Genomic DNA, 13,716 nt, shown 5'->3' on the forward strand with positions numbered 1-13,716 from the left:
ATCCCCGTTTGGGCATCGTTTGCAGGCATTTCCCACCCAGCAGCCGCCTTCTCCTCCATCAGAGGCAACTGGACACGGTCCCCCTGGCTGTTAGCACAGAGCTCCTTGGGCGGCCACTCAGAGCCGCACAGTGGTGGTGGTGAAGCTTCCCATCTCCAGGAGATGGGCCCCAGTGACTCTTGGCTCCCTCCTGGCCCTGTCGGGGTTGCTCTTTCCTTGAGTGAAGAGCTCAGGAAGCCTCAGACCTCCCTTGGACACCTGTTCCTTCTTTCTCCAAGGGCTCCCTGCCTCCTCCCTGCAACCCACTGACCCCTCGGGCACTTGCCCTGGGGCACTCGGCCCCACATCCATGCTGAGCCCTGCTCAACATCTCACCTTGGTCACCCTGGAGGTGTCCTGGACCTCCTGATACCGGTGCACGAGGCAGAGGAGCTGCTCCCAGGTGTGCTCTCGGCGCAGCTCCTCTTGCAGGAGGACATCCATCATGGCAGCCACAGCCCCGAGGACGGCCTGTTTGTCCTGGAGAGGGACGGCAGAGGCCCAGCATCAAAGACTGAAGGTCTGCCCTTCCTACAGAGAGGGCTGTCTCAATCTGTTCCCCTTCCCCTTCCCCATACCCCCGTGCCCAGCAGGAGATGGGCTCACTCTGGAGGGCGGGGAGGTTTTCCCAGCACCCTCATCCCCAGCTCTCCCTGCCACAATGCTGGGATATGCGGCTGCTTCCTGGCAGGGAGATCCAGCCCCGAGCACGGAGCCAGTTCGGGGCCCTTTGCAGCCAGCCCACTCCCTCTCGTCAGCCCTCTGCTCTCAGCCCACTGGGCACAGACAGAGCTGCCAACGTGGATGTCCCCGCTGCCATCCCGGGATGGCACTGCAGCAGCGCTCACCTGTTCCTCCTCGCAGCCCAGCCAGTTCCTCACCACAGAGCAGAGGAGCTGGTAAAGATTCTCAAAGATTCGCTCTTTCTCCGTGGCGGGCCAGGGGCATTGCTTTCCGGAGTACAGGTGAGCCTTGACTCCTTCCGACCATTGTTTGACAACTGAAAATAAATAAATAAAAAAAATAAAATAAAATAAGATAAATTTAAACAAAAATTCCAAGAGAAAAGGGAGCCTGTGAGAGTCTGCAGCAGGGCGAGGTGCGAGGGCTGTCGTGAGTCCCCCTGCTCAGGGGCCGGCACTCACCAGCACAAGCGATGCGCAGGGTGCGGCCGCTCCTCACCTGGCCAGCCACACTGCGCAGGCCGGCCAGTGTCAGGCACATGAAGGCGATGCACTGCGGAGCTGCGGAGGGGAAGGAGAGGGCCACGGTCAGAGCCCCGGCAGCGAGGGAGCAGGGGCTGCAGCCCTGCAGCCCCCAGCTCAACGCAGATTACACGCAGAGGGGAGAGAGCCCTTTGCCCGGCTGTCATAGACGTCAGGAGGCTGAGGGTGCTCTACCGTAGCTGCTGAACAGCTTGCTCAGGGTGACGAGCGCAAACTCCTTGGACATCTCCGCCATGGCCTTCAGGTGGCCCTGGAGCTCGGCCATCACCAAGCTGAAGTGCGAGCGGGCCAGAGCCACCAGGACATTGCTGGCAGCCGTCCTCACGTTGTCCATCGCGCCCTGAAAAATTGTCCCTGGTGACACGCGGCACAGGAGACTGCCTGAGGCCCTGGGAAGGGCTAAGCCACCGCCGTCCGCCGGCAGAATGCCAGCGCAGGCAGGCGGCTCCCTTTGCCTTCGGGAGTGACCCCTCACCTGGGCTGCCGTCAGGTCCTGGGACACCTCTGCCAGCAGCCGGTTCGCCACTCCGCACGGCGGGCGGCTGTCCTCTTCCCACAGGGCGCTCTCCAGCTCGCAGTACGCTTGTGCTCGGTCACCCTGGGGACAGGGATCAGTCACGCTCGCTTGGCCCTTGTTCCCAGGGAGCCGCCCGCTGCCACCCGTGGCTATGCCGATGTGCTGCCAGGGTCAGGCAGGCGCGAGGGCGGCACAAAACCCTGGGCTGTGGGCTTGGCACCCACGGGACCGTGGCACTGGGCCGGGGCAAGGACTGATGTTTGCATGTCCCCAGCTCACCTCCCTGTCTTGCAGGCGCTGCAGCAGCAACGTCACGGGACAGGCAGGGACAGCGCTTGCCGCCCTGCCTCTGCTCCCGCGACGCGTACGTCTGGGCATGCAGCCCACACAAGCAAAGAGACCTGGAAGGAAAGAGCAGAGCAGTTGCCGCTGGTGTTGCTTGGAGCCAGGGGCGAGCATGCGGCCAGCTTGGGAGAAACGCTCCTCCAGGGAGAAACGCCCCACAGCGCAGGGTGGGCTGCACTGGCACACGTGCGGTCGGCGGGGAAAGGGGAGAGAGCCTTCCCCTTGCTGGGGCACTGGGGAGACGACGGTGGGCAGCTGCACTCAGCACAGCAAGGACAGTGCTGCTGTTTAGGTGCATCCTAAACAGACACTGGTGGCACACGTGTGCTCGGGCAGCGTCTCGATGTCCGGAGAGGTGGAGGGACCTCACCTCGAAGGGCTCTCAGCCGCTCCATCACAGCAGGATATCTCCAGACAGACACAGTGCTCTCTCTGGGTCCTCCTCCTGCAGCTTCCACAAGCTACTGGGCCACCGCTCCCACCGCTGCCACAGGGGCCTAAGAGACAGCCACTGTGACATCTCACCGAGGAGTGTTACCTCACAGAGATCCACGTGCCCTGGGGTGGGAACCCGACAGCATGCCCGGCAACCTTGCTGGCCCCAAAACACGGCATGTTTTTGTGAGGCACTCCGCTCCGGGGCGGACACTTTCTGCGCCTGCATTGTCTCAGTGATGGGGGACCCCTCTGTAAGGAAGGAGGAGAACAGAGGAGGCAAATTACTGCCCGAGGGGATGGTGTCGGGATCGAGGTTTTGGGTACCGTGATCTTGGGCACGCCTTTGAGAGACCAAGTGTGTGGACGTGAGACGGAATAGGACTGAGCAGTTGGGGCAAAAGTGTTCTGGGGAGCAAGCTGGCGGGATTGATGACCAGAGCATTAAACTAGATTTGACGGAGGAAGGGGATGGAGTTCCTTGTGACAAGAGAAGGGCCTGGGACCGCTGTCTTTTTAGTAAACTGTGGAGAAAAACCTCCCAGTTGTCCAGTAGGATCTTGTGAGGACTCCTCAGAGAAGATAACGTTGCCAAGAGCCCAGCTGAAGCCCTCTTGCATCCCTCTGGAGATACCTGTGCCTTCTGCTTCCTTACAATGCCTGTATAGCCATGCATTGGCGTCTGGGGAATAAACTAGAAGATCTAGAAGAACTAGAGATCTGTGTGTGCTTACAGAGATGCGATCTCATTGCTGTCACGGAGGCATGGTGGGACAGCTCACGTGACTGGAATGTTGCCATCCGACTACTGCGTCCAATATCTAAAAGGGGACTATAAACAGGAGGGGAATCAACTTTGTACTCGGGCAGACAGTGATAGGACAAGGGGGAATGGTTTTAAGCTCAAGGAGGGAAGGTTTGGATTGGATGTCAGCGGGAAGTTCTTTACAGAGAGAGTGGTGAGGTGCTGGAACAGGCGGGCCAGAAAGACTGTGGGTGCTCCATGCCTGGAGGTGTTCAAGGCCAGGTTGCATGGGGCCCTGGGCAGCCTGGTCTAGTACCAGCTCTGGAGGTTGCTGGCCTAGCCTGTGGCAGGGGGGTAGGAGCTTGATGATCCTTGGGGTCCCTTCCAACCCAAGCCATTCTGTGATTGTATGACTCTATGTATCTCTCTCTGCAGGAGGAATACGTCATAGTATTTAGTTAAAGCTAAGTACAGTCTGAAGAACACAAGGCAAACATCCATTTACAATGAGACGGTTTCTACTTTTGTCGCTTCCCAGAAATTTGGCTTTTTCCTAGGGAAAATTCAGTGATTACTTCTGCTATGGCTTCAGGACTCCTCCTCCATCTCGGCCAATGCTTTTGTTTAGCCTTACCTAGGACGCGCTGTCATGCCCTTGCAAAGATACACATTTTCTTCTCAAGTTTCCTCTCTCTACCCAGTGAAAGTTGTATGACGCTCTGGGGCTTTTTATTCGCAGTTGATGTTAAGATGTTGTCATGGTTTTGTGATTGTTGCTGTCGGTATTCCACATCATTACATCATGTAAAGCACTGGCAGTTAAAGAGCTAATTCCCTGGTTACTGCAAACTGCCTTTTTTGGTGTGTGGCCCTCCGAGGGGGAGGGGAGGAGGTGCACTCCCCAGGGGTCTTTGCGTTGGAGGGGGGGGGTGGAGCCGCCTGGGAGACGTGGGGTCTGTTCCTTCCTGCCCGGTGGAGAAGCACGTGGTCCTCCTGCAGTTTACTGCGTAAGACTTTCAGCTTGTAAAATCTCTGTTACAATTCTGCTAGCCTCATTTTTGATATATTGAGTAAAATTAGTTGTTCCTCCTCAGATTGGTGCCGCTGTTTTTGTGTTAGATCCGCCTACGAGTCCCCTGCCTTTCCCCTCTTCCCTTTGTTTCCTCAGGGTGTGGGTCCGCAGCTTCCCTGCCGCTTTAGCCGCCGGACCGCCTGGGGCCGGCCCCTAGCCGCCGACAATTTTTTTTTTCCTCTTTTCTCTTCTTTTTTTCTTTTGGGCCTGTCCCCCTTGTCCCGGACGCAGACCCTTAGATAATACCGTGACAAGACTGAACTACATTTTGGGCATGAAAACTCAAAACAGCACGCATGAGATTCAGTTTATCTCAGGCTGCCTCCAGCTCGGGCAGATGCTGTTACTGCGCCAGCTCCCTGCTGCTACCAAATCACAGCAGGCTCTGGAGCACAGGGTCTAGGACCAGCCCATTCCAACAATGTGCTCTGCATGGCATTGCCCAGACAAGATGAACTTCTTCTCACACACAGCAAATATCTGTAAGAGCAGAGGCAGGAATGCAGGCTGGGCTCAGCCCTACAGAGGGACCTTTCTTTCACAGAGTTATAGGGGTTGGAAGGGACCTCTAGAGATCATCAAGTCCTACCCCCCTGCAAAGTAGGCTCCCTACATCAGGCTGCACAGGTTGGCATCCAGGCAGGTTTTGACTATCTCCAGAGAAGGAGGATCCGCCACCTCCCTGGGTAGCCTGTTCCAGTGCTCCATCACCCTCACTGTGAAGAAGTTCCTTCACATCTTGGTGAAGAACTTCCTATGCTCAAGTTTATGGCCGTTTCCCCTTGTCCTGTCCCCACAGACCACTGAAAAGAGGTTGTTCATGTCCGTTTGACTCCCACACTTAAGATATTTATAAACATTAATAAGATCACCTCTGAGTCTTCTTTTCTCAAGGCTGAGCAGACCCAGGTCGCTCAGCCTTTCCTCACAGGGGAGATGCTCCAGGGCCTGTATCATCTTTGTGGCCCTTTGCTGGACTCTGTCCATGAGATCCCCGTCTTCTTTGTACTGAGGAGCCCAGAACTGGATACAGTACTCCAGGTGAGGCCTGACCAGGGCAGAGTTGAGGGGGAGGATCACCTCCCTTGACCGGCTGGCCACACTCCTTTTAATGCACCCCCGGATGCCACTGGCCTTCTTGGCCACCAGGGCACACTGCTGGCTCATGGCCAACCTGTCGTCCACCAGGACCTCCAGGTCCCTCTCTACAGAGCTCCTCTCCAACAGGTCATGTCCCAGCCTGTACTAATACTTGCCGTTATTCCTTCCCAGATGCAAGACTCTACATTTGCTTTTGTTAAACCTCATCTGGTTTCTTGCTGCCCAGCTCTCCAGTCTGTCCAGGTCTTGCTGAATGGCAGCACAGCCTTCTGGTGTGTTAGCCACTCTTCCCAGCTTTGTATCATTGGTGTACTTGCTGAGGGTACTAATCTCCTCATCAAGGTCATCAATGAAGATATTGAACAAGACTGAACCCAGCACCGATCCCCAGGGAACACTGCTAGTCACAGGTCTCCAACCAGACTCTGCAAAGCCTATCACCACCCCCTGAGCTCAGCCAGTCAGCCATTTTCTCAACCTGCTTCAAAGTCCACTCGTCTATCCCACACTTTCTCAGCTTTGTTATCAGGATGTCATGGGAGACAGTATCAAAAGCCTTGCTGAAGTCAAGGTAGATGACATCCTCTGCCAGGATGTCATCCCCCATCTACCCAGCTAGTGATGCCATCATAGAAGGCTACAAGGTTGGTTGAGCATGACTTTCCCTTGGTGAATCCATGCTGACTATTGCTGATGACCTTTTTCTCTTCCAGTTGCTTGGAGATGGCATCTAGAACAAGCTGTTCCATCACCTTTCCAGGGACAGAGGTGAGGCTAATTGGCCTGTAGTTTCCCGGATCTTCCTTCTTGCCCTTTTTGAAGACCAGAGTGACATTGGCTATCCTCCAGTCTTCAGGCACCCCTCCTGTTCTCCAAGACCTCTCAAAGATGATAGAGAGCAGTTTGGCAGTCACCTCTGCCAGCTCCCTCAGCACACATGGATGCATCCCATCAGAGCCCACGGATTTGTGCACATTGATCCCACCTAGTCACTCCCGGACCACCCCCTTCTCAATCAGAGGGATGCTCTCCATTTCCTGGACTCTCTCCGTTCCCTCCAGGGTCAAGGAGCCCTGAGGGGGAGTCTTTGAAGTGAAGACCAAAGCAAAGAAGACATTCAGCATCTCCACCTTCTCAGCATTCCCTGTTACCAGGACACTCCCCTCATTCAGCAGGGGATCCACATTATCCCTAGTCTTCCTTTTACTGTTAACATACTTGAAAAAAAAAAAACAACCCTTCTTATTATCCTTTATCTCCTTTGCCAGCTTCAGCTCCAGGTGAGCTGAAGCCTTCCTCGTTGCTTCCCTGTAGGCCCTGACAACAGTCCTATACTCCTCCTAAGAGGACAGGCCCTTTTTCCACATCTCATAGACCTTCCTCTTCCCTTTGATCTTATCCATGAGCTCCTTGCTCATCCACCCAGGACTCCTGCCTCTCTTCCCCAATTTCCTACCCTTAGGGATGCACCAATCTTGAGCTTGGAAAAACTGATGCTTAAATGTTGCCCAGCTCCCACAGGCCCCCTTACCTTCAAGCACCCTAGCCCATGAGATACCTCCAAGTAGGTTGGAAAAGGTCAAAGTTGTCTCTCTGAAAGTCCAGGATAGCAGTCCTACTTTTTGTCTTACTTCCACTCAAGATCTTGAACTACATCTCATGACTGATGCATCTCAAGCTGCCCCCAACCTTCACATCCCTAACAAGCCCATCCCTACTGGTAAGAACAAGGTCCAGAAGCAACCCCTGCCTGGTTGGCTCCTCCACCACCTGCATCAGAAAATTGTCTTCAGCGCATTGCAGGAACCATCTGGACCATGCACACCTGGCCATGTTGCTTACCCAACAGATATCTGGATGATTAAAGCCCCTCATGAGAACAAGTGTTCAGGATTGCAAGGCTACTTCCAGCTGCTTGTAGAAGGCCTCATTGACTTCATTCTCCTGATCTGGTAACCTGTAGTACACCTCCACAACAGTGTCAGCCATACCAGCCCACCCCTTAATTTTCACCCACAAGCTCTCCACACATTCTTCACCCTCTCCCAGGTGGAGCTCATTACATTCTAGTTGCCTCTCACTTAAAGGGCAACTCTTCTACATCACATCCCCAGCCTGTCTTTCTGAAAAAGGACATAGCCATTCACAACAGCATTCCAATCATGCGAGCTGTCCCACCACATCTCCATGATTGCAATGAGATCATGGCCCTGTGACTGTACACAGATCTCCAGCTCATCCTGTTTATGTCCCATGCAATTAAATAAAAAAACAAAAAAAGAAAAACCAACCAAAAAAATAAAACCAAAACCAGACAAACAAAACCCATAGAAGCTTATTATAAGTATCTTTAAACATAATTCTTGTAACTCCAGGAAATTCTGAGCTGAAATTTAATATAGCAATATGTTTTATTTATTAGTTTTTAATTTAAGGTCATAGATTCACATCAAATTGCCTGTGAAATATACAAATTCAGCAAGACAGATTTTCTACTTAATATCATGAATAAAAGTAAGAGCAGTGAAGAAGTGATAATTGCATTGCAAAATTGGTCATTAACTTACAATTAGCTATCAGCTATTGCTAGTATAAGTTACAGGGGAGGTATCATAGAATCATAGAATCACAGAATTGCTCAGGCTGGAAAAGATCCTCAAGATCATCAAGTCCAACCCCAACCCAACTGTACTGCCCTAACAACCCACCGCTAAATCATGTCCCCAAGCACCACATCCAAATGGTTTTTAAACACGTGCATGGATGGTGACTCAACCACCTCCCTGGGGAGCTGATTCCAGTGCCTAACAACCCTTTCTGTAAAGAAGTTTTTCCTGGTATCCAACCTAAACCTCTCCTGGTGCAGCTTGAGGCCATTTCCCCTCGTCCTGTCACCTGTCACCAGTGAGAAGAGACCAACCTCACTCTCACTGCAATCACCTTTCAGGTATTTGAAGAGAGTAATAAGGTCTCCCCTCAGCCTCCTCTTCCCCATACTAAACAGCCCCAGTTCCTTTAGTCTCTCCTGGTAGGGCATATTCTCCAAGCCCTTCACCAGCCTTGTTGCCCTTCTTTGGACCTGCTCCAGCACCTCAATGTCCTTTCTGTACCGAGGTGCCCAAAACTGAACACAGTACTCGAGGTGGGGCCTCACCAGTGCTAAGTACAGGGGCAGGATTACTTCCCTAGTCCTGCTTACCACACCATTCCTGATACAAGCCAGGATGCCACTGGATCCAAGTAATCTTTTTTTCTGAAGTTGCTGAAGCACACAGTGTGATAAATGGTTTAGATGCAAAGAACTGGGAGCAAGAAAGAAGAAACCTCAAGTCTTATTTTAATTCATGTATTGTATACAAGATGCCTTAGCAACTATGTGTCTCATGATTCCCATTTGTAGATGAAGGCCTGTGGACCCCTGGAAGCAAGCATGGCCATCATGCACCACACTTGAGTGTCAGACACGGGTGTAGTCAATCCCTCACAGATGGCTGAGGCCAAGCTAGTGAAGAACAGCAAGCCAAGCTCAAAATAGGAAATTTTCTCTTCACGGCCCACTTCTTTGCCCCTGAGAAATCTTTGTAGAACCTCAGTAGAGTGGAAAAACCTTAGTAAAACTGAAAATTGAGTCTATTTTTTCAAATCATGTTTACTGATGAAGGAGAGCACTTTAGGTTAAGGTGACGTTTCAAAGACTTCCTTCACATCAGGGTATAGAAACCTTATACATTATTTTAGATAGAAGCTTAGATCTCAGAGCACAGTGAATAAAGACTGCAGTTAATTTTAATGCAGCTGGATTAGAGAAAACACAGGGTCCTGTCTTTTAAAACAAAGGCTCACTCCTTTTCTCCTGTAGTGATGACGTAACATTTACATTTCAGCAGATAATGAGCTAGATCTTTCCAGCAGACCAGCCCCACAGGGGACTCATTCCAAAAGCTTAAGTGTTATTATCCCTTCCATCTGCTCCCCATGGAGCTTGAGGTAAGCTATTCTTAATGCCGTATGAGGATCACCATTTCTTGAAAGCAAGTACACTTTTCATTTTCTGCTTTAAACAAGGAAGATCTTGTAACTCCATGTCTTCTTTACTGCAGTCACCATTACTGCTTTTGATTGGTAATTCACCAGTTTGACAGATCAGGTTTTCAGGATGCATAAAGTGACGGGGAGTTTGCTGTCATTGGAAATGGACCTTCTGAATGTACTGAAAGCCTCAAAATGTTATTCATATCTCACAAAAGAGCATGAAAAGCAATCTCTGTTGATTTTCAGTAGCTTCACAGTCAACAGCTCCTTTCCATAACTATGTTTCTTTCCTATTTCTTAGCTCTGAAGGTTGTTCCAGGTAGAAAATAAAATAAATGCCAAGGATACACAAAGGCTTTCTGCCAGGGATCTCTCATTGCAACTCCTTTGCCCTCACCTGCCTGCAGTGTCTCTACAGCTGCTTCAGTTGCTGGGAAGGATTAGCACAAAAATCCTTATTAAGGGCCAGCAGATCTGTCTTCCAATTATGGAAATGGGATCAGTAGGAAATTAATAGCATGCAGCTTCAGCACCCTCCTGACCCAAAATCTCTCTTAGGGCTGAACCTCACAGAAGCACTTTGTCACAGTGGCTCTTTGATGGCGGCAGGCTCTTGGTCATGCCAACTCTTTTAATACCCTCCCAGCACTGTTGGAGGTGCTGTACCATGACCTGCATCGAAGGGAATCCCAACCAGCCAGCCAGTGCAGTGGGTGACCACCAGGAAGGCCCAAAGCAGCCCAGGCAGTGTGCATCCCTGGTGTCTGAGCTATCTGAGGGTGGAAACAAAGACGGAGGTGTGTGGTGTGGGGCAAGGGACCAGCAGGAAGACTGATGGCTGCTTCAGCTGTGTGTGCTGCAGTGCTGGCAAGGAGAGTGTTAGAACAGCAGCCCTGACTTCCAGGATGAGCAAATTGGATCTAGGATGTTCTCCTGAGTGGGGTGAGCCAAGAAGGTTGGCCCTGGGAAATGGTTTTGAACTAAAAGAGGAGTAATTTAGGTTAGATGTTAGGGAAAATTGCTTTGCTCAGAGGGTGGTGAGGCAACTGGCACAGGCTGCCCAGAGAAGCTGTGAGTGCTCCACCACTGGAACTATTCAAGGCCAGGTTGGATGGGGCCCTGGGCAGCCTGAGCTAGTGGGGGGCAGCCCTGCCCACAGCAGGGGTTGGAACTAGATGGGCTTTAATGTCCCTTCCAACCCAAGCCATTCTGTGGTTCTATGATCTGTGGTTTCCAAGAGAAGTCTCTGATTCTGTGTGAGACCATGGTACAACCAGGGACTAGCACCTTCAGGTGAAACCCAAGGAGCACAGCTGACATAGCATCACAATGGACACTAAGGGAAAAGTGAGAAGAAGGGCTGCAGTAATTTTTTATGCTGTTCTACAGTCTTATTGCCATATCTCTGACACCTCCATTAGACATTCCTTTCTAATTTGTAGTCAGGTTAGCTTCCTACTCATAGCAGCCTTTTAGATGTTTTCACTGTTTTTGTATTTTATTTTGTTTTGATTTTCCACTGAAAAAGGGTACACATGAAAGATAAACAGAACTACTGAAAAGAAAACAGGCAATTCACTTTGTGTCTTTCTTGGCATTACACTATTTTTCTGAACAAAAGTGGTCTCAGTGATTGTACTGCAGCCTTGTACCTTGGTAGAAATGCTACAGCTGGTAACTGGCCACAGGATTTGTACTGATTTTGCAAGGCCTCTGAGTTGAGGCCTGTCAGACCTATTTTGTTTCAGCTTGTCCTGGCCTGCCTGGATCCTTGATTTTACATCTAGATTTAGATGTAACAGCAGTCTTCCAAATGACCAGGTGGCTACAATTATGTTCTTTTACTTCGGTTATCTTTGCATGGTATAACTGTAATTTTATGCTGATAGTGGTAACAAGCAACTATTCTTGCACAGAGCAAGATATTTATGGCTAACATAAGGACACAGCCTTGGTACGACAGAACAGGCCTTGAGAAGTGAGGTGCGGAACACTTTGTGCGTGTTAGCAAACATAAAAAATGACCGCAAGCTTTTCCTAAGGGGTGAATAAGGCAACGTCAACACCAGACTCCTGCTGGCAAAATAGTCAGGTTGTTGATGACTCGTCATCCAGCCACGCTGAAACCACTGATCTTGGGGTTCAGAGGGGCAGTGACAGGGGTAGTACAACACCAGAGAAAGGGCTAGGTAATGAAAGTATGCATGTAACATTTTAAACTCTATTATATTATTATCATCATAATCATCATTATCAAGGGACTTCCGAAACTATTAACCTACTCCAAATTGAAAAAGAGGTCTCAAAGTCTCAGATACATCATGCCATTGCTAGTTTGGTGAAAATCAGTGCTCAAACAGAAGAGAGACTTTAATTCTCCCACTGAGGACAGCGTAAGAAAACAGCATTGTTATCTGTCCTGTATGGCAGCAATCGGTGCCCTTCTGCCGCCAAGTAATCCCCTGCCCTGTGGGCTGGTACAGGGAACAGGGGAGCAATGGGGAGGCACTGTGGTTATGATAATGATGAGATTATTTAAAGAAAAAAGACATATTTATGGAGAAAATGTGGCTTCATAGAAGCACTATTCCCATAAAACCCATGGACATTAAATTACTGTATTAAGTCATTAAAATTACGGAAGAATCCCCCATGATTTTAGTGAAATTTCTGCTCAGGCCCTGGGTACTCAGGAAGGTCAAAGATGCTTTAATTAACGTCAGTGATATGGATCTAATTTTCTGTAACCCTGTGCCATCTTTTTTAAATCAAGAAACATGAATTCAACAGTCATTGACTTGTATCATTTGATTTCAGTGACTTCATAGTTAGCCCATAATAATTTCTAAAAGATTCACTTTTTAAGAAGACTGATGTTGTAGGTGGGGGGCACTTTGTTAGGAAATCTAAAACTACATTTTGGCATGGGTATTAAAGAAAGAATATCCTTTGAAGTGCAACTGAATGCCTCAATTACTATAATTTTTGTAATTGCTTTTTTCTCTTTTGAATTTGACGCAGATTAGTTGCGATTTCCTCCCACTGAAACAGTGAGAAGAGAAAAAGAATTGTATTAAGGGTAAACTCTCTTCACACAACTGCAGCATGATCACATAGCCCACAAAACTGAGTGCAGGATTTCGCTCCAACGTTGGGAACAGCATTAGAAGTGTTTGTAATATTAGGCCTGTGCAGAAACAGAAATAATTTATCAGAACATTTAGGTTTTTGTGCCGATGATAAGCCTTCTGTGGACCATAGACATAGTCCATAATCTGCTACAAGGACAGGACAAAGGGCCCTATCTGCCCAATGAGCTCAACAGCAGCAGGCCTAAGCCCAGAGTCCCTTAGCAGAGAGAGGTATTAAATTAATTTCTATACTCATAGCCTCATTTGATTCCAGTGGGGATAATTTTTCATTCAAGGAAGGATCTTATCTTGAATGCAAATATTCCCTCAGAGTCATTCAGTGCATGAAAACACAATGATACATACATAGACTTTGTTAATTTGTTTGTTACTAGTCATTTAACAGAGGACTCTGGATCATCTGTTTTCACTTTTCTGATGCAAGTATGTCTTCATCCCCCCCAAAAGCGATGCAGATACAATTGGAGTTTGATCCAGCTATCTGTAGAGTTATTTTATACTGTGCAGGATGTGCAGAACGTTACTGCTGCTAGAGTTGAACATTGTTCACTTGCTGTTGACATAACTAAATTACATTTCAGCCATCCAAGTACATTATTTCTGCACTGTGAGTTAACATCCAGTAATATATACAACCACTAATGACAATTAGTCTGGAGATAAATGTAAGACCTCTGTAAAAAGGATTAACTACTGTATACCTAAGAGCAACAGCAGAGTGTTTTCTTTCGAATATCAGATCTTGAAAGAAGAGATATGTCATGGCATCCAAGGAATGGCTGTGGTAATCCTAGGTGCTAAGAGAGAACTTGTCTGTGCCAGATGTACTTAAAAGAGATTCTCTCTCTCTCTCTCTCTTTTTTTTAAATCTATTTCAAATCTTCTGATGAGCCTGCACCATTGGAAAGAACATAGTTGGCAAGGTTTAGGATAAGGAATATATTAAAAAGGTAAAGCTTATATGCCTGGGATTTTGGCCATTTTTTTTTTCTAGCAATATTGTTGCTCTAATAAAACCTGACTTCTTCTTTGTATTATTACTATCCTCCTCC

The 13,716-nt window shown here is 49.1% G+C and overlaps 1 protein-coding gene across 1 annotated transcript; it reads right to left on the minus strand.

Annotated features, from left to right (window-relative positions):
* LOC110392583 (maestro heat-like repeat-containing protein family member 2A) lies at positions 24-4,059 on the minus strand. The gene is made up of 7 exons (XM_021384842.1): positions 2,498-4,059; positions 2,062-2,183; positions 1,741-1,863; positions 1,440-1,605; positions 1,185-1,283; positions 888-1,039; positions 24-519 (listed from the first exon to the last, which is right to left on the minus strand). Exons 1-7 carry the CDS (start codon positions 2,520-2,522, stop codon positions 364-366), a joined length of 843 nt encoding a protein of 280 aa, XP_021240517.1. The 5' UTR covers positions 2,523-4,059; the 3' UTR covers positions 24-363.

The sequence above is a fragment of the Numida meleagris genome, chromosome 1 (genome assembly GCF_002078875.1).
Source record: "Numida meleagris isolate 19003 breed g44 Domestic line chromosome 1, NumMel1.0, whole genome shotgun sequence".
Lineage (NCBI taxonomy): Eukaryota > Metazoa > Chordata > Aves > Galliformes > Numididae > Numida > Numida meleagris.